This window comes from Nyctibius grandis, chromosome 3, assembly GCF_013368605.1.
Source record: "Nyctibius grandis isolate bNycGra1 chromosome 3, bNycGra1.pri, whole genome shotgun sequence".
In the NCBI taxonomy this organism is placed as follows: domain Eukaryota; kingdom Metazoa; phylum Chordata; class Aves; order Nyctibiiformes; family Nyctibiidae; genus Nyctibius; species Nyctibius grandis.
The window spans coordinates 3,990,592-4,012,693 of NC_090660.1; the positions used below are offsets into that span (position 1 = coordinate 3,990,592).

At 42.6% G+C, this 22,102-nt stretch overlaps 1 protein-coding gene across 5 annotated transcripts in view; it reads right to left on the bottom strand.

Moving 5' to 3' along the window:
• TNS3 (tensin 3) overlaps positions 1–22,102 on the bottom strand; it is a 256,330-nt gene that overhangs the window by 175,145 nt on the left and 59,083 nt on the right. For all 5 annotated transcript variants that reach the window (XM_068395995.1, XM_068395999.1, XM_068395996.1 and 2 more), the window contains exon 2: positions 7,533–7,644. In XM_068395995.1, the coding sequence (XP_068252096.1) occupies positions 7,533–7,644 (112 nt within the window). The remainder of the gene's footprint in view (positions 1–7,532; positions 7,645–22,102) is intronic.

Sequence of the window (22,102 nt, forward strand, 5' to 3'; positions counted from 1 at the left end):
CACAAAATCAGCTAACAACTCCCCCTCTTACCTACTTACAGGGTTCAGACCCCAAATATGTCTAAATGGAGATATGGTTGTGGCCTGGCTTAGCTTCTTGAACGTACTAGAACAAACTCTTCAGCATTACTTACAACGGATTTCTTCATCCACCTCTTCTTTATTTAAACTTTATCTTCCTGTACATTATTTCTGTCTCCCATGGCAGTTCCCCTCCCCCCTTGTTTTGAAGCCAATCAGAAGTGTGAGGTTTTAGCCAAATGTATCAAGATTTATTTTGAGGTGCCTTTCCCCACACGGCACGTCAAGTTCATCACACTCAAATTATACACTCTGATGATGGTAGCATTTAATTTGAGATTTTTGGGTTAGAGCTGATAATTCTAACTTTACTTTACCCTTAGGAATTTTGGGTTCTCTTCAAGCAGGCTAAGTTTATAAAATTGCAGGTACACCAGATCACATAGCAGTCATTGGTTTTCCTGGAAAAAATGTGGGGGGAAAGGGGGGGTGTGGGCTGCCACACAGGATCACATTTACTTTGTGCTTTTTTTTTTTCTTTTTAAATTTATTAGCTGTAATGAACAGAAGCTGCAGCTTTTTAGAAACCTTAGTGGTTTGAACTTTAACTTTAAAATAAATTTTATAAGCACAGATCAAATTCGGCCATAATTAACTTGATCTTTATGAGCTAAACAAATAGGGAACTCATCTTTTGACTACAACTTTCTGAAACATCATCTAATACCTGTGACGCAGCTTGACTGCTATGAACATTAAACATTCCACTAGAGGTTTTTGCCTTGTGCATTTTATATTTTTAAATTAGTAAGAGCATACCTCAGAGATTTATGCCAAAATTCCTCCCCCCTCCCCCAGTTTCCACTGGAGTAACAACGTGCCATCAAAGGATGTCAATTTTACAGCTTCTCTCAGCTCCAGAAAGGGCTGTGTTCAGCCAGGATGCTTATGGGCGACTTGTGTAACGCCTGCTAATTACAGTGGCTTCTTCTGTATCTCTATGCTCCAGTAGGTCTTTATTCCTCCTTCCCTTTCATGTTTTTGCTGTTATGCACACAGTTTCCATGTTTTACTAAGCTCTGCACTGAAATATGAATGCATAGCTTGTACAGCTGTGTTAATTAGAGTACATTTCACTAAGCTGGTGGAAGTTGTTATTTACTGTGCATACTTTTGTCTGGAGAAGAGGGGCTGACCTTCCCAGGCTTCTGCTGTCACAGATGGGCTGCAGTCCACCTTTCTCTTTCCAGCCTCCTCCTCTCCAGAACAGTACACTCTGTGTCACTCACATCCAGGTTAACATCCACCCATTTCTGAGGGGTTCCTCAAAAGACTCCTCTGCTGCCACTAGATCAATCCACGCAGTCTCCCTTGGACATCCTCCCAGATGCCTTTCACAAACAAGGCTAAGCGTTAAATGAGGTTTTATAGCAAAAGTCTGGGTCCCTACCTAATCCAGCCTTGCTTGGGCATTCCATAATCCCTCTTTCTTGGAGTTCACAGCAGCTACAAGCTATTAATCTGCTCTAGGGACAACAACAGACCATGCTCCTTGGTCCTACAGCCTGCGTATCCTGGTTTACATGCAGTTGTCTGTCTGTTGTATCATGTTGGTCATAACTGAAAACATACAGTGCTAGCAAAGAAAATTCTAGGTCTCATTTTCTCACAAGTCCATATACCTTTTAAATTTGGACGTAATTAGCAGTTAATTGGTTTGGAAAACAGTAAAGTTTTCTGGTTTGTTTGTTTTCTGCTGTTTCTTGACAAGTCTGAGGCATACATACAAGAGATCCATCATTACAAATCTTAAAAGTATTAACTGAAGCAGTTACCTTAAAATCATCTTAAAACAGTCCATGGAAGGCAACACAATTTGCTGTATCAGTGCTCAAGAAAACATGTAAGTGTACATACAAACACCACGCAGAAAGCAAGAGTGATATGATGAAAAACCCTTTTAATTTGATGACAGTCTTCTCATTCTCTCAAAGATCTCCCATATTATAATATTAACATAATTATATGGGTATGTCTATTGCCATAACACATGGTTAATTAATGCCTATTGCCATAATTAACCATAAGATGGTTATGTTATAGTTATGTCGAAATTACAGTTAATATATATCTTATATATAATGTATTATAAGATCGATAGATGGACAGACCTCATAATACACCCATATAAGTGGCTAGTAACACAGGATCTTATTTCACGAGGATCATTCCATGGCACCCAGGGTGACACAATCACCCCCACCCCACAAATACACCGTTTAGGGTCAACTGCAACGCCACTGGCCCAAGCAGGATACAAATCCCCTTGGCTTTTCTAGCTTTCTAGTTTGTCTGCCAGAACTATAACCACAGACATGCTTTGCAGATTATTAAGATACTAATATGTTATTACTGAATTTAGCACTTACTGAAAGAGAAGAGTATATAAAACCACCTGCTATCATACAAGATTAAAAATACATATAATTACAGAATGCACAAACCATCCTTAAGAAGTTTGTCAGCTCCAAATGAGTCTCAATATAAAAATGTATTTTGTCTTACCAGAAACAATGACCATTTGATTAAATACAGAGAACTCTTTCTATCGGGTAACTCCAGCTATCCCAAGATGAGATTTTAAGTGGATTGCTAGCCATGATCACAAGCAGAATCACAAGCCAGCAGGTGGATTTCAAAGGAAAATATCAAACCTCTTTAAGAAAAAAAAAAAAAACAGCTCCAATTGTCTTCAAATCCTGATCTATGATCTGTAAGCCTCAAGCTTTGCCAGGGGAGGTTCAGGTTGGACATTAGGAAGAATTTCTTTTCAGAAAGGGTTATTAGACATTGGAATGGGCTGCCCAGGGAGGTGGTGGAGTCACCATCTCTGGAGGGGTTTAAGAAAAGACTGGACATGGCACTTAGTGCCATGGTCTAGTTGACAGGGTGGTGTCAGGGCAAAGGTTGGACTCAATGATCCCTGAGGTCTCTTCCAACCTGGTTGATTCAGTGATCCTGTGAAAACATTCTGTGATTCTGTAAGCAGCTGGAAGCTCTTGATTAAAGATAAATATTGTAATTTGATGAGAAAATGTACTTTCTACTATCACTTCACGCTACATGCTCAAGGAAACAGTCCAGGACTTAACTTACTGTAAGCCAATCAACACTTGTATGAGACCATATGTTAACATGACTTAAGACAACTTATCATGACAAGACAGAAGTGATCCTACAGATTAATTATAAGTAAAGAAGGCGAATTGTATTCTTTACCCCATTTCTCTGCTCACAATATAGCTAACAGTACATGCCAATGTAATTTAACACCTCTTTGTCTAGCGTTTATACATGGTTCAAAATATCAGGAAGAAAGCAAAACTCACCTGTAGTCAAACCACCAAGGAAAAAAGCTTTGAGGAAAAACAAAAAAAAACTAAGGAACTAAAATTCTACAAGTGCTCCTACTGGGATCGCTCCAACAGGTATTCCCAAAACCAATACATCTGTGGCTAGGTCAGATTAACAAAAAGATACTCAGTTCATTCAAAGTACCGTTAATTGCTCTAAGTTCAACATCCAGTTCATAGTATGCTTTGAATTGCATGTAAACCTCATTAGCAGCACCTAAACAAGTTAAATTAATTGTCAACTGGAGGGGAGGGGGGTTTCATCACAGAAATGTGTAAAGTGCTTCAATTCTTCATACTTATTTCATCCATCAATGCTCTAAGAGCTAGGAAATGATACAGCATTATTTAAAACTACTCAAATTTCCCAAATCTGGTCTCTAGTTTTTAAATCACCAGAAAAGTACTTTCTAGAGATTAAGAAGATTCAGGGCATCTAAAAAGCTCTCTGTTCTACACTAACAGTCATCTGATCACAAGACAACAAAGATAAATGATAATTTTTAAAAGCAAAGGAAAACAAAGATAGAAATAAAAAAGACATTTATATTTTACATATATAAAATATAAAAGAAATATAATAGAAATTCACATAGAAAATACACAGAAACTACATCATTATGACAGCTTGTTTACACATAAAGTAAAATACTGAATATTCAATATTTTAAAAAAAAAAAAATCAAAAGGCTTTCGTAGCACTGCAGTCCTTTGGGGTGCATGATTAGGACGTATATTTGCTTAGCCCTGAATTAAATTGAACTGTACCACAGGAAAGATCAAAGAGCTCAAAAGCAGCCAAGTTTGAGGTAGTGCTGAAGAGACGCAGGAAGCCACGTGGTCCTTGGTTTACTACAGAATGTGCAGGTCCTGTAGAAATCAATCAACAGCTGTTTGTTCAGCCTGGAGAACAGGAGGCTCAGAGGTGACCTTAGTGCAGTCTACAACTACCTGAAAGGAGGTTGTAGTGGAGTGGGAGTCGGCCTCTTCTCCCAGGCAACTAGCGATAGGACAAGAGGACACAGCCTCAAGCTTTGCCAGGGGAGGTTCAGGTTGGACATTAGGAAGAATTTCTTCTCAGAAAGGGTTATTAGACATTGGAATGGGCTGCCCAGGGAGGTGGTGGAGTCACCATCTCTGGAGGTGTTTAAGAAAAGACTGGACATGGCACTTAGTGCCATGGTCTAGTTGACAGGGTGGTGTCAGGGCAATGGTTGGACTCGATGATCCTTGAGGTCTCTTCTAACCTGGTTGATTCTGTGATTCTGTGATTCTGTAATGAGAAGGTGCATCAAAGACACAACCCAGCTAGAAGCATGTTTACCAGGCAGGGAGACAGCCAGCAGCTTCCCCTTCAAACCTGCCTTTCCTATTTGCCAGTGTTTTTGTAGTGCTTGTTAAAAATAAATCCACTGTAACTGAGTTTGCTTTACTGAGGTCGCCTGAAGCAGACAAGGACAAAGGGACATAACCATTCAAGCGCACCTTTCAGTCAATCATTCATTTTTCATAGAAAGCTTTTAGGCATTGCCTTCAGACCTGGTTACTGGCAAAGGAGACATTTTGTAAGACAAGGCTAAATAACACACCCCCAAAATGACTGCCACATACTAGTAAAAACTTATCTAACCAACACAACACCCAGTTATGACTTTTTTTTTTTTTCCTTACAAGTAGATGATTCATTGCTAGATAAACAGCAAACACTATGTAGTGACCAATCTGGTGCTTTTCCCCTCCCCTCATTTCTCTTGACACGTAACTTTCCTTTAACTGATAAGATATTATAGTCCGGAAGGAACCTGCACTCTGTACAAAGAGCTATTATTTTCCGAGGAGAAGCTGTTAAAAAGCAAGATTTTTCTCATTAATACACAAAGGAACTTTATTTCTTCCTAACTAAAGGCTTTTCTTCTTCCTCCCTTCCCCCCAAAGCCAATTTGCTCACTTTCATTCAGCAACATCAGGGAGAATTTACCAGAAGCAGCAGCACCAGGATTTGGCACGGAAACAGTTGGTTTATTTTTCTTCATACTAATAGAGTTTCACAGTACTAGGGTACACTTCAAGTACTGCAGTGCTGGCAAGCAAACAGACAACCTTTAGTTCTACCTTTTCCAAAACTCTGCTTTATAAAGCACATGCTGTAAGTTAAAATACAAATGTGTTCTTACTAAATTGAAACTACTTGGAGTCGCCTCTTCACTCTGTGCCACTCTTGTGGCTCCCATCCCACAGGTTAAGTAAGTATGAAGCAACTAACTATCAAAACGTACCAACAGCAAAGAAGGATGGTGGCTCTGCCTGGTGCTCACATCAACAAAAGGGGCTATGGGATACTATCAAGGGGCTCCTTCTGAAAATTGCACCCAGAAACCTAGAATTACCCCAGACAGACTTAGATACGGACACGGATGTATCATAGCCACGAATGTATTGGTTTGGGGAGTGAGTTGGAGCGATCCCAGTAGGAACGGCTGAGGGAGCTGGAGTTGTTTAGCCTGGAGAAGAGGAGGCTCAGAGGTGACCTTATTGCAGTCTACAACTACCTGAAGGGAGGTTGTAGTGAAGTGGGAGTCGGCCTCTTCTCCCGGGCAACTAGCGATAGGACAAGAGGACACAGCCTCAAGCTTTGCCAGGGGAGGTTCAGGTTGGACATTAGGAAGAATTTCTTCTCAGAAAGGGTTATTAGCCATTGGAAGGGGCTGCCCAGGGAGGTGGTGGAGTCACCATCTCTGGAGGTGTTTAAGAAAAGACTGGACATGGCACTTAGTGCCATGGTCTAGTTGACAGGGTGGTGTCAGGGCAATGGTTGGACTCGATGATCCCAGAGGTCTCTTCCAACCTGGTTGATTCTGTGATTCTGTGAACCTGATCAAGAGGGTCTTCAGGGAGTTTCTTCACTAAGCCGGCTTCCTTCCAACAATACTATTTCAGCTAAGTTGAAAGCAACTAAATCGTAAGAACACTGGAACCAACCTCCAGAAGGACAGACAGAACAAATATGTTCAAGAAATACATACATAACTACCACTCCTATGATAACTAATGCTGAACAAGTGAGGTACTTTACATTTAGCTGTTCACCTGCAAAGTCTGCATCTTAGCTCAGGAAATGGACACATTCCTTCCACATCCAAATCTCTCAACTCCCTCGCAAACCCTCAGAGGGATCTTAAGGTGTCTGAAGAATGCAGGAGGGAGGAGGTAGAAGAAGGAGATCCATCTAGAACCGGGAAGTGGTGCAAACACCTCTAAGCATAAACAGCGACTACACTTCAGATGAAGAGACAACAGCATTCTCTTACTAGGAGGTCAGCCACGCACCCAGCAAGTAAAGAGACTGTTTTATTAACACGGAATAACAGGAGTTGAACATTAACCAGGATAAACCAGTACAGGGGATCGAAATCCCCTATGACTGGACAACTTGCAGAAAGGACCTATTTAGCTTTTAGTTCTGCCACAGGTATCCCATGGAGAAGAGCCAAGTATGCTCAATTCTGCACAGCAAGGGAGAAGAGTGAGTGAAAACAGCAGTAAAGAGCAGGCAGCAATGCCAGAGGCAGCTGAGTCTCTGTGCATTCAGAAGAACCATCTCTTTATTGTTTCTGTGAATGATTAGACTGAAGGATTAGACAGAGCATAACGCAACTGGAAAAACTGAAGTAAATAAATAGATGGCTGCTCTTGTGAATTTTTGCAAATTAATGCAGAGAAAACCTTCATGCCTCAGTGAGTGAAGGTCACACGCTTCCTCATTTGGAGACTGAATTCCAGAGGCATCTGTTACCCACTGCACACACATCACTCACATGCTCCTCAGAAAGCCTCCACAGGCATTGCCTTATTCTGGAACCTGCCTGAATAGCACAGTAATAAAGCACATCATTATACAAGCCCAATTACCTACTGCAGCACCCCACTCCCCGACAAAAACAGGGAACATTATTGTACAAAGGAAGGACATACACCAAAGTAACATTTATACTTAGTCCAGGGGGAATTCCAGAAACATGAATTCCTAGAAGCCTTAATATAAAATTCATTTCCTTTACACAGCAAAAAAAAGTAAACAGCACATCATACGTTACTCACCTCTGCAGGAAATGCCTTGGCTATCGATTACTTGTTTGCAGATTCCGCAAATTTTTGATTTCTTAAAAGACTTGGTTTTGAAGGTGTGAGACCTTGAAGCAGTTTCTTGAGGCTGGAAGCAAGGGGAATAACATCAGATCTTCCCTCAGCTTTTGAGTCATACTTTTAAGTGAAATATAGATAATTTTAGATTAAATGTAACAGTAGCGTGTCACTACTATAATAGTAAGTAAAAGCGCTCTCGCTCGCTCCCTCATCCTCACTCTTATTCAATAACATGAGCTTTCCACTCTCAGGTGTGGGAAGCAACAGAGTGTGAAGAACCTCTTGCTTATCAGGACACAGACACTGCAAGACATTTTATATCATAACTTCATAATTCACTCTATGATTTATCTTTTAAGAGGAAATACAGAATAATCTCTATGATATGAACCAGCAACCTTCTGACCTAAAGTGTTACCTACATTAAAACTTGCATTGGTTAAGCTTAAACTGGTCAAAAAGAACTTAAGTAATGCTCTACCACAGTGGCCAATTTAACTCATCTGCTGCAGAAGACAGCTTGGGCTTTTTATTTAATAAATTAAAAGCATCCATGCAAGCTGACTTTGGCACAAATTGCCACTAACACCAGAGGGGGCTACCAAAAGCCTATGATGGAGTCGGTATCTCCTGTGGAAGTGTGTAACAACCTTCACTTTCACTGGCAGGCTTTTTGGAAGTATCAGTTACCTCTTCAAAACCAAAAATGTATTTCACCAGACCATGAAAATCCCCAAACAATTCTTCAAGTTCCTCATTTTCATTTCACATTTCCACCTTACTGTCTTTAAATTCTGTACTGCAAATCGGGCTTGCGTTCAACACCTGCGCTGAGCTTTAGCAGCACAAGTGTCTAGAAGCAGCAAGCTGTACCTCCGCGTGCAGCCAGACCAGGCCACCGCCGCGCCAGGCTTCCACCCATACGCCTGAGGAGAAAGCTTCCCAGCATGGTGCAACGCACAAGTCTATGGCAATAAGGTAACACAGGATTTCTTTGTGGCTTTGAGCAACTCAACATGTCACTTTAGGCAAAATGTTTACTGTCTCCAAAAAATGCCTACAACACAGCTGCTTGACAGGCACAAGAACAGCCATAAAAATCTAGGGAAGTGATCGTCCCTCTGTACTCGGCACTGGTGAGGCCGCACCTTGAATCCTGTGTCCAGTTCTGGGCCCCGCACTTCAAGAAAGATGTTGAGGTGTTGGAGCGAGTCCAGAGGAGGGCGACCAAGCTGGTGGAGGGTCTGGAGGGTCTGACCTACGAGGAACGGCTGAGGGAGCTGGGGTTGTTTAGCCTGGAGAAGAGGAGGCTCAGAGGTGACCTTATTGCAGTCTACAACTACCTGAAGGGAGGTTGTAGTGAAGTGGGAGTTGGCCACTTCTCCCGGGCAACTAGCGATAGGACAAGAGGACACAGCCTCAAGCTTTGCCAGGGGAGGTTCAGGTTGGACATTAGGAAGAATTTCTTTTCAGCAAGGGTCATTAGCCATTGGAAGGGGCTGCCCAGGGAGGTGGTGGAGTCACCATCTCTGGAGGGGTTTAAGAAAAGACTGGTCATGGCACTTAGTGCCATGGTCTAGTTGACAGGGTGGTGTCAGGGCAACGGTTGGACTCGATGATCCCAGAGGTCTCTTCCAACCTGGTTGATTCTGTGATTCTGTGAAATCGATGTCACCTTCCAAGTACTGCCTCCACGTGGGCCTACCTGAAACCCCAGAGGCGCCTCGAGGAACACAAATGGCAGCAACTGACCACGCTGAGCAGGCCTGGGTGCTTGGAGGCCATGCTCACCAGTGGGGAAGCAGAGTCAGCCTCATCTTAAGAATAGCTTCAGGAAACATTGTTGGTCTTACTCACAGTGTAAAGCCAAGATAATTAACGTACTTCCAGAAACACCACGGTAGAAATTACTTAGGCTGAAGGAATAAAATTCAAGCTGGACTATCGGGGAAATCTTTCTACCAGTGAAGTGTATTAATCAGCAAAAATTACTGAGAGGAACAGTAGAATAGCCCACATCCTCGGATGACTGAAGCAGGGGATAGAACATTTGAGAAATAAATTTGAATTGTAATTACAATGCTTCACTAGACACTTCACTCAATGTAGAAGCCAAAGTCACAAATTCCCCTGCATCCCCCACTGCTGACATTCGCATCATGTTACTTCATGTTAAATCAAAAGATGTCAGAATTATGATTCATATTAAAAGTAAATCATAAGGGAAAAGAACAGCTGAACTCCAGCATTATGTAGGAACACACTTCATGGCAAACAGACCAAATTTATTATTTTCGAAAAATCTGTCATGATTAGGTTTTTTGCGTTTGAAAATATGGGAGATGTTTTTGAAGAGACAGAGGTCTAGGAGGAAGACAAAGTGTCATTACATCCAGGTAACTTCACTAGTGTGATGCAAGAAGGTTCTGCACCATAATGGGTTCAGGCATCGTACCAAAACAGCTGAGAATCCCTCACCTCCACAGCCTCTTAATGCCATCACCTCCACTGGTTGCGGCAGTTTCTCTGCTTTGTAGATATATGGACAAAAACCGTAATTCTCATTTTAAATTTCACCCACTCTTCTTCCCTGCAAAGTTCTACTTCCAAGTAAAACTTACAGGACACATCTGCAACTCTCTCTGAAAAGGACAGTTTGGCAGAACTTGCAGTTTTGAAGAAATTCACGGATAAACTTCACAGAAAGTTTATTCTGTACCTAGGACTGCTTCTCCTTATTTCCTACCTCCCAAACACTTTTTCACATGCTTTGATGCTTGCACTGTTCCAAAGCAAGACAACTGTCACAAGAACTCACTGTTTAGATACCGGAGTTTAGTATAAGAAGGTCTTGACATTAATCGATCAACTAGTCAATCTGTCCATTTCACTTGTAATGTAAACGTCAATTAAAGTAATTTTCCTCCGTGGCATTTTGGAAATATTCTGCACTGCAGCTTTTGCATCTGAATTTTTAACATGTGCACTTTTTGCTCCCTGTTTTTCATTTTAAGTACGTTGTACTACGGGTTCTCCAAGCAATCCAGTTAACAGTTCATTTACAGAATCACACAGAATCAACCAGGTTGGAAGAGACCTCTGGGATCATCAAGTCCAACCGTTGCCCTGACACCACCCTGTCAACTAGACCAGGGCACTAAGTGCCATGTCCAGTCTTTTCTTAGGAGATCCAGTACTCACAGCCGTTCATCCAAGAGCTCCGCAAAATCTACTGTGAAACGCAGAGGAGCCTAGACCAAGGTTTCTTTGTTGACACCTGGTACAGCTTTTGTGGTTCTCCACTAAGGAAGATGCCAAGGGAAAAAAAAAAAAAAGAAAAAGAAAGCAAAAAAAGGTGGGGAGGGAGAAGAAGGAGGAGGGGAAAAGAAAAAAGAGAGGAGAGGAAAGGCAAAGAAGAAAAAAAAGACATGAAGAAGAAAAAAAGAAAAGAAAGCAACGCTACTTTCATGAGGCTCAAGACTGGAATCTAAACTGCATGTAATTGTTAGGAGCAAAAACTGGAAGAAAACAGTGCAGAAGCACTGGTTACAGACTGCGTTTTTGCCCGAGGAAGAAGCTGTAATTACATCTGGTCTCAATTGCTGGCATTACGAAACTCTCTTTTGTTTACCACACAAGGAAATATTTTTGGCCATGCTCTGCTCTCCACGGCACACAGAAATCTAATGAAGCTGGAAGTTTATCCCAGACTTGCATCAATGTAACACAGCAGACGGTGTAAAGATCTACATGGGCATCATCAGCTATGATGAACTTCAAACACTGCTTGTCACTGTGCATTTTTATTATGTAGCAACGTGCTGATCATCATCAGATTAAAAATTCACAGCGACTCTGCCAAAAACTTTTGAGACATTTTGAGAAGAGAAAAGCAGATCACACAAAACACACTCTCCAGATTTCCATTAAGCCAACACAGACGAAAAAATTCAAGATAAACAACTTGGTTTTTGGCAATACTGATAGAGGAATTCCTCCCTGGCAGAGATTTAACACTGGTTCATCACACCTACAGAAGAGGCATTCACAATGTTATTCCCAAACACCATCCTACATCATAACAGTTAATTACTCAAGGAAGAACAGAACCAAGCAACCTTTGTTTATTTCAACTCTATGTTTCCAACACGTAAACTGCAATTGTAATAATGGTTCGTTCTTCATCAAGATCACCAGGCTTAGATCTTTTATTGAAGAATCAAGCAAATACTGGAAAATTAGACCTGTTTAAATAACCTTCCAGAAAAGTGTGTAACTATATTCACATACATACATGCTCAATTAAATAAACAAAAAAAAAAAGAAACTTAACTGATTATTTATTACTTCTACAAAATCAGTTCCCTCCAAAGTCATCCAGGCAGTGACTAAATTATACTTACGAGGAAATATAAGTCTCAACAAAAATAATTTTACTTTTTAAACGAAATCGTTAATTCCAGATGTTACTCTATGTAGAGGAAAAAAAAGCCAAAAACTGTTTGCACATTACTTCTCCCAAACTTGTAACAATCCACGTCGTATATTCCAGCTAAAAGAAAATTATAAACATACATGCAAAGCCCCATAAACTTTCCCCATGTCAGACTCTACTCCTGCTGAATTTGACATGGTCCATAAAAACCCTCTTAGCAGAGCAGCAAAATCATATAAAGCAAAAATACATTTTGTTCACTTCCCAGCCGTGGTCACGCAAATATGATCCCTTTTCCCTCTCCTCTCTCTAAAAAACCTACCAACCAATTCTGCAATTTCCTGGGACTCTCTCTGCATTCTTCTACTCTCCAAGGTAGCTTTAAATCCACTGGCTGATACGATGCTTATGACTATTATTTTAAATACACGGAGGGAGGGGGTAGCAATGTATTAGCAGAATGGGTATTTTACCACCTTTTATGACCTAGGGAATGCCCATAGGGGATGTCCAAAGGAAAGTTCACATAAGGGATGACTGAAAGCAGTCTTCACGAAAAGGCTGAGCCCCAGTTAAAAACCCTTTGCAAAACTAAGCCATATATCTATTTCTGTGAGATTGCTCCAAAAATAAATCACTTGACTAAGGAAAAAACAGCACAGCCAGCTGAGGGCCACGCCAGACAACTCACTCCCTTTCAGTCCTTTCTGTTATGGTTGCTCATCGTTACTACTCACCTCTCTACCTCCTCTCCTCCCATCTCTTACACAAAGTCTGCACAGCAAAAGTCCCGTGATTTCTCCATGGAGAAATCAAAGACCCAGCAGGTTACCCGCAGTTCCCTGTAACTACCATTCCTGAAGCAAATACTGATGAGACAGGACTGCCCAAAATACAACAGCTGGCATTTCTCCTCCCTTCCTGTAGTAAACAGCATTTTTAACCTTCCTACTCCTGAACCATGTTTGCCATAGGTTCCATTTCCAGAAAAATATTTACGAGTGCCCACCGTACATTCAGGCCAGGGAATAGGATATTCTCCACCTCTAAAATGGCTTTTAGAACAACAGGGCTGACTGCAAGTTTTTGGTAACTATAAAAACTGATTATGTCAAAAGTCTTACTCAGACAAGTATAAGATGAATAAGCAATGAAGAATCACAGAATCACAGAATCAACCAGGTTGGAAGAGACCTCTGGGATCATCGAGTCCAACCATTGCCCTGACACCACCCTGGCAACTAGACCATGGCACTAAGTGCCATGTCCAGTCTTTTCTTAAACACATCCAGAGATGGTGACTCCACCACCTCCCTGGGCAGCCCCTTCCAATGTCTAATGACCCTTTCTGAAAAGAAATTCTTCCTAATGTTCAACCTGAACCTCCCCTGCTGAAGCTTGAGGCTGTGTCCTCTTGTCCTATCGCTAGTTGCCCGGGAGAAGAGGCCAACTCCCACTTCTCTACAACCTCCCTTCGGGTAGTTGTAGACTGCAATAAGGAATTTTCCAGAAATAGCAAACACCTAACATGAGATTCTCTGCAGCTCTTCCATCTGAGAATAATTTCTTGGAAAACATACTATTGCTTCAAAAGTAGCACAGTATTTTAGCCAAATGACACTAACTGAACATATCACACACATTTAAGTACATAAATTTTGCAGAGCTCATGCTACATGACAAGAATACAGGACGGTGGCAAAAAAAAATGAAAAACACCACAGCATTTTTACACAGACTGAACTAAGGCATTTCTGGCTGTTTCGCTCACATTCAAAGATTATTTCTACACTGACAGACATAGCACATTATATATATATGTTTACACACACAAATAGCTAGTTACACTGCTATCCCTACCATTTACTATTACCAAATAACTTCAGAGGGATTGCAAAGACATGAGGGTATTTGTTAAACGCTCCATTTACACCCCGTTCATTCAAGGCATTTCATAGAGACACCGAGAAGTAGCCCAAGGTAGAGAAGAATGATTTCACTTACAATCATACAGCCTGAGCTGCCAATATCCCTCCCAGTGGAGTCTGCTCCTGACTTGTGACTCAAGTAAGGGCATATGGAGATGTTGGTAAGGAAAAAATGTCTCATTGAACCAGCTGAGTAAACTTCATGTCGAGAGGAAAAAAATCCTATGATTTGGTAGTACAAAACCGCCTTACTGTATGAGCAGAAGGGGCCAAAGAATAATAGAAAATTACAGAAAAAGAGTAATTTTCCCCCTTATTTAAAATATTTGGTGCTATAATTTTAAGCAGCAGAAGCCTTTGTAGTTTCTCAGACAAAAGAAACGAGGGGTCTTCGCTGTTTCAGTAAGAAACTCTGCCTAGGTACCAGAGTTTCAAAGCTATACACTTTCCCAAAACAAAACTAAAAAGGAAGTTTCTGTCCAAAGGACTTACGTAGATTTAAAGAACGAGGTCAGAGATACACAAAGCACCTACATTCAAGGCTTACTCAGTGCATCAACAGCCAATTGTAGAAAATACAGCTCGAAGCATAAGGTATGCCTTACTGAGGCAGCACAACGTCCATCTCACCCACTCGAGCACTTCATCGTTGATTCAAAGGGAGACACTATCACAGAATCACGGAATCACAGAATCAACCAGGTTGGAAGAGACCTCTGGGATCATCGAGTCCAACTGTTGCCCTGACACCACCATGTCAACTAGACCATGGCACTAAGTGCCATGTCCAGTCTTTTCTTAAACACATCCAGAGATGGTGACTCCACCACCTCCCTGGGCAGCCCATTCCAATGGCTAATGACCCTTTCTGAAAAGAAATTCTTCCTAATGTCCAACCTGAACCTCCCCTGGCGAAGCTTGAGGCTGTGTCCTCTTGTCCTATCGCTAGTTGCCTGGGAGAAGAGGCCGACTCCCACTTCACTACAACCTCCCTTCAGGTACTTGTAGACTGCAATAAGGTCACCTCTGAGCCTCCTCTTCTCCAGGCTAAACAACACCAGCTCCCTCAGCCGTTCCTCGGAGGTCAGACCCTCCAGACCCTTCACCAGCTTGGTCGCCCTCCTCTGGACTCACTCCAACACCTCAACATCTTTCTTGCAGAACTGGACACAAAAGAGCCCCAGTCTTTACAGTCTCTTCCCAAAAAGCAGCTGTGCCATCCCCTTGACCATTTTTGTCATCCCTTTCTGGACATGCTCTCATTCTACCATGTGCTTTTATACATGCTGGGACTGATACATAATGTTTTGAAGTTGCAAGTTAACAATTGAAAAGGATAGTTTTGCTCCACTGCCTGTTCAACTCACAAAGCCTAGCACTTGGGTCTCTAGATCTAGATTTCCAGGTACAGCTGCTTCTAATTCCAGCTGCCAGAAAAAAACTCATTGGTCATGAGCCAAAAGGTTGGACTCAATGATCCCAGAGGTCTCTTCCAACCTGGTTGATTCTGTGATTCTGTGAAAGGAAAATCGTACTGGCTCTCACACACAAAGCTTTTCACTTTAGCTCTCTCACTAACCGCTCTAACTAAAAATTGAAAGCTGGATGGACACAAGGCAGCACAAGATGTGATAGAGAAGCAGCAGCACAAACCTAGTCTGCCACAGCGTTCTGAAGCCTCAGTCACCCTACCAAGTGACCCACCCGGAGGGAGCCATGACGGAACATAAGAGCAACTTCACTGCTCTCTAACAAGACAGAAGACCTATGCCTCCACATACATTTACATTTCTCATTTGTAGAAAGTTCAACTTGGAGAAGGTCCTTCATCTAGATCATCAATTGCATGTGCTCTGTAGAAAGTTCACCTTGGAGAAGGTCCTTCATCTAGATCATCAATTGCATGTGCTCTGTAGAAAGTTCACCTTGGAGAAGGTCCTTCATCTAGATCATCAATTGCATGTGCTCTGTAGAAAGTTCACCTTGGAGAAGGTCCTTCATCTAGATCATCAATTGCATGTGCTCTTCTCAAAGTTTTAAATTCTTGCAACAAAGCAATATCAGCTTTATTTGAAAAATGGTTTCCACAGGATGCAGAAGTTATATAAGAAAGTAAACTGTTTGGAAAAGACTGATCATCAGATAAACCTCTCTCTCCATTTTAAAGTTTCAGGTTGCCCACCTGAAACTTTAAACAATATAGAGGAACTTCTTCATATTTGCTGTTTGCCCAGACAGTTTCAAGTCCTTCCCCTTAGATCTGGCTGAGTTTTCAGTCCAGAAAAAAATAGGTGCAGGTCTGCCTAGAGGTGGCTGACACCTGCTGAAGAAAAACAGTGCTCAAGGGGGGCTGAATGCATGCCCATTAGCAGCCCCAAAACTCCTTCCAGTGGGGCGCAGGCAGAGCAGCACACCTGCTGGAAAGAGGCAAGAAGGCTGCCAGATCCTCACTGCTCTCCTTCATCCAAATACCCGTAGGAACTGGTTGCCTGTAGAGAGCAGTGGTTCATCCCCTCTCCTCCCAGCGGGAACAAATGGGGGGGGCCTGTGGTCACTCCTCACTCGTAATGTAAAGTCGCAGCAACTCTCACATTTTTCCATTTCATCAGTTCTTTCCATTTTTTTGTTTCAATACCTTCATTTCTCTACTGCACATGAATCTGTACTGGTGAAAAAGCAATCGGGAGGCAGATGGAAAATCCACTAAGACAGTCGTCACTCCAGACACTGGAAAACTTGTGTTTTCATCCTCACCTCACTGGCAAACTGACACTTTGTTCTGTGTGGGAAAATACTGTACAAAGGAAACGCCTGAAAGCAGCAAAGGACTATGTGCATCATGAAAGCTCAGGGTTTATCAATGGCTTTTTTCTTTTTTTTGTTAAATGAACTGACCTTGACATCTCTGAAGCTACAACAGTGCTTTTATTACATGAAGACTGGCACTCCCACATATTCAGAGCTAGACATCTGAAGACTAGAATTCATGTCTTTAAATAAAAGGGGAAAAAAGGCTATTTCTGAATATACCTGGTTTATCTTCAATTCAGAGAAAAAAAAAGATGTCTAAGGGCATAACAAAAGTAAAAATTCAGAGCCATCAGGTGTCTACCCTTAAAGTGGTGACAGTGAAAAGTTTATTTTTTTAAATTATCTTCACCTAGCTGGTGAAGGGTCTGGAGGGTGTGACCTATGAGGAATGGCTGAGGGAGCTGGGGTTGTTTAGCCTAGAGAAGAGGAGGCTCAGAGGTGACCTTATTGCAGCCTACAACTACCTGAAGGGAGGTTGTAGTGAAGTGGGAGTCGGCCTCTTCTCCTGGGCAACTAGCGATAGGACAAGAGGACACAGCCTCAAGCTTCGCCAGCGGAGGTTCAGGTTGGACATTAGGAAGAATTTCTTTTCAGAAAGGGTCATTAGACATTGGAATGGGCTGCCCAGGGGAGGTGGTGGAGTCACCATCTCTGGAGGGGTTTAAGAAAAGACTGGACGTGGCACTTAGTGCCATGGTCTAGTTGACATGGTGGTGTCAGGGCAATGGTTGGACTCGATGATCCCAGAGGCCTCTTCCAACCTGGTTGAATTCTGTAATTCTGTCTTCCCACTGCAGATGAATTCTTGCAAGAACACAAAAACAACATAGAAGAACATGCTTCTATGCATATTTCCTTCGTCTGCCTCAATAGTCCCTAATGAACCTGTTTACAAAAGTAGCAAATGCACAAAGGACTGCAACTATGTACAACCTAACGCTCCTATGACATGATGCAGTTAGTTACAAATACCAAAGAGCTACCAAGAGCTGTCTTGTACTCAACAATTTACAGTGTGATAAGAACCAGATGCTAAAAACAAACAAACAAAAAATAAAACACACCAAAAAAAAACCCCAAACAAACAAAAAAAACCCACACCAAAACGAAAACAACCAGGAAAGTTACCAAAACCTGCAAAGCAAGTAGAGAAAGGGAGAGCAGAAGCAAAAGAAGAGGTCAGAGCCAGGCTAGAACAAGGAGAGATGGCAGCAGCTGTGTGCCAGAACACTGACCAGGAAAAACAGCTGAGAGGGATGAAGATGCACATCAGCAAATCAGTCACTGAGAAATGGAAGAAATATTATTAATATTGATGCAGTGAATAATTTTAGCAATTTCATACAGGCTAATTTTGTTACACTGCTTGAGCTTTCCCTCTTACCCTCACAATTGTGCTTGATGCAGGTGTGTTACACTAATCACAGAATCAACCAGGTTGGAAGAGACCTCTGGGATCATCGAGTCCAACCGTTCCCCTGACACCACCATGTCAACTAGACCATGGCACTAAGTGCCGTGTCCAGTCTTTTCTTAAACACATCCAGAGATGGTGACTCCACCACCTCCCTGGGCAGCCCATTCCAATGTCTAACGACCCTTTCTGAGAAGAAATTCTTCCTAATGTCCAACCTGAACCTCCCCTGGTGAAGCTTGAGGCTGTGTCCTCTTGTCCTATCGCTAGTTGCCCGGGAGAAGAGGCCGACTCCCACTGCACTACAACCTCCCTTCAGGTAGTTGTAGACGGCAATAAGGTCACCTCTGAGCCTCCTCTTCTCCAGGCTAAACACCCCCAGCTCCCTCAGCTGTTCCTCATAGGTCAGACCCTCCAGACCCTTCACCAGCTTGGTCACCCTCCTCTGGACTCGCTCCAACACCTCTCTCCACACACATCCTTATTTAACTACTTCATTTCAACCCAGGCTATCAGTGCAGCTCTTGGTACCTACTGACACAGACAATATTAATGACTGTGTGAGGTCTACCTGGCCATTGCACTTTGAAAGGCTAGATTTACACTAAGCAGGGAATGGAGTGCAGACCAGCATCTGTGGCCAGAACATCTTCACTCAACACCTATGCTCCCCACCCCAAAGTACCTACTTCAATTTATTCCCCTAGGCCAGAAGCAATGATATCCCAAACACTCCTGGGTCAGTATGTGAACAGCTCTAGTTAAACATGCAATCCCATACAGATTACCACCTCTACTAATGATAGTAACTCACATAGAAAACAGCACTCTGTGTGTGTATGACTGGAATTAAGTCCTTAACTATTTCCTCATTTCATAAAGTTATCTTACTTCAAATAGGACTGTTCAAATCAGTAATCTAAACCAGTATCTTTTATATAACAACTTAAAATAGGCACATTTTCTGCACTTCACTAAACCAGAGGATCCAAAATTTCTGGCTTACAGAATTTTTTTTCAGTAATTTAAGGTTATTTGCTGCTTTTTTACTGAAGCTTTGCCATTTTTTTTCCATCAAGTTATAATCAACCATTTTCAGGAAAGAGAACAAACTAATATTACACGGACTTCTACAAAAATTTTTTTATAGGATAATGTAAGTGCCACTCCAAAAACCAGAAATGTTTACTCAACAGTCCCGCTCCAGGATGTAATTTTATGACTTTCATCGGACAGCAGACAACCTGTGGTTAGCCATTTATTTTGTATTTTTCCTGGTATTCCTGTGTGGTCTTGTCAGATGAGTCTATGAGAACACAAGCTGACGAAAAACGCTCTACTTGGAACTGCAGATTTTGCATACCTTCTATTTATTTGCCTCTGATATTACAAGATTAGTTGTACCAACCACTCTGAACCATTCTCAAAGTGTTTATCACGTGATAACAGTATACTAAATCAGAAAGTCTAAATCATATTCCCTTATTGCTACTAGTCACAGACAATACTGTACATTGCAGTCTACAACTACCTGAAGGGAGGTTGTAGTGAAGTGGGAGTTGGCCTCTTCTCCCAGGCAACTAGCGATAGGACAAGAGGACACAGCCTCAAGCTTCACCAGGGGAGGTTCAGGTTGGACATTAGGAAGAATTTCTTCTCAGCAAGGGTCATTAGACATTGGAAGGGGCTGCCCAGGGAGGTGGTGGAGTCACCATCTCTGGATGTGTTTAAGAAAAGACTGGACATGGCACTTAGTGCCATGGTCTAGTTGACAGGGTGGTGTCAGGGCAACGGTTGGACTCGATGATCCCAGAGGTCTCTTCCAACCTGGTTAATTCTGTGATTCTGTGACTTCATGCTCACCTAAGCCCTAACAGGCAAATCAGAGGAAATTGAGAGAGAGCAAAGGCTGGTACTAAGTAGATTTGTATTTTTAGTGAACATGAACCACACACATACAAGAAAAAAAAAAAAAAACAAAACAAACCCCAAGCAACAGTGTCAGACCTTACGAATTAAAACTATCATTCTTACCACAACACCACTTTCATGTTGCACAACTATTTAAAAAATAACAAGGGCAAGTGTAGAGTCCTGCATCTGGGCAAGAACAACCCCATGTATGGGTACAAGTTGGGGACAGACCTGTTGGAGAGCAGCGTAGGGGAAAGGGACCTGGGGGTCCTAGTGGACAGCAGGGTGACCATGAGTCAGCAGTGTGCCCTTGTGGCCAAGAAGGCCAATGGCATCCTGGGGTGTATTAGAAGGGGTGTGGTTAGCAGGTCAAGAGAGGTTCTCCTTCCCCTCTACTCTGCCCTGGTGAGGCCGCATCTGGAATATTGTGTCCAGTTCTGGGCCCCTCAGTTCAAGAAGGACAGGGAACTGCTAGAGAGAGTCCAGCGCAGAGCCACAAAGATGATTAAGGGAGTGGAACATCTCCCTTATGAGGAGAGGCTGAGGGAGCTGGGTCTCTTTAGCTTGGAGAAGAGGAGACTGAGGGGTGACCTCATTAATGTTTATAAATATGTAAAGGGCAAGTGTCATGAGGATGGAGCCAGGCTCTTCTCAGTGACATCCCTTGACAGGACAAGGGGCAATGGGTGCAAGCTGGAACACAGGAGGTTCCACATAAATATGAGGAAAAACTTCTTTACGGTGAGGGTGACCAAACACTGGCACAGGCTGCCCAGAGAGGTTGTGGAGTCTCCTCCTCTGGAGACATTCAAAACCCGCCTGGATGCGTTCCTGTGTGAGATGGTCTAGGTGGTCCTGCTCCAGCAGGGGGATTGGACTAGATGATCTTTCGAGGTCCCTTCCAATCCCTGACATTCTATGATTCTGTGATTCCCACTCTGGTACCCAGACCAGTGCTATGGAAAACAGGCTGTTCAGGCTCTGGTAAACACCTAGCACAAGATGCAGTCACACTTTGCCATACAGAAAAAGAAAGCACTTGCCACGTCAGATTCAAGCTTTGCCTTTATTTCAGAGAGGAACTCACAGTAAATGTATTACATTATGTAACGTTCAGTTGACATGTACATTCTGATATTTGGCCTGCAGCTCTGATAGTAAGAAAAATCCAACAGCAAAGCATACCATGTTAGGGTAAACGAACGTCTCCATAGCAAGCTAATCATCATAATTATACCTACTTCTGCTGAACTGCAGATTTTTATACCTAAAAAAAACGTGAATTAAGTTACCCTTACCTCCACCTTATTATTGCAATCATTTTCAAAGTCACTTCAATTACAGCCTAGAGACAGGATAACACCCTTGCCTGCCTGTCCAAATGGTCTCCACCTTTCCCATTAGCTATTCCCACTCCAACATTAACCTCTAGTAGGAATACAAAAAAACAGCCCCCTTGACAAATGACATCAATTCTGGTCACTGACCAGTGCAGGCTGCTACTAACAGCGAGCCCCATGTGCTCCCACCCAGCCAGGAAGAATCACAGAATCAATCAGGTTGGAAGAGACCTCTGGGATCATCGAGTCCAACCGTTGCCCTGACACCACCCTGTCAACTGGCACTAAGTGCCATGTCCAGTCTTTTCTTAAACACCTCCAGAGATGGTGACTCCACCACCTCCCTGGGCAGCCCATTCCAATGGCTAATGACCCTTTCTGAGAAGAAATTCTTCCTACTGTCCAACCTGAACCTCCCCTGGCGAAGCTTGAGGCTGTGTCCTCTTGTCCTATCGCTAGTTGCCCGGGAGAAGAGGCCGACTCCCACTTCACTACAACCTCCCTTCAGGTAGCTGTAGACTGCAATAAGGTCACCTCTGAGCCTCCTCTTCTCCAGGCTAAACAACCCCAGCTCCCTCAGCCGTTCCTCATAGCTCAGACACTCCAGACCCTTCACCAGCTTGGTCGCCCTCCTCTGGACTCGCTCCAACACCTCAACGTCTTTCTTGAAGTGCGGGGCCCAG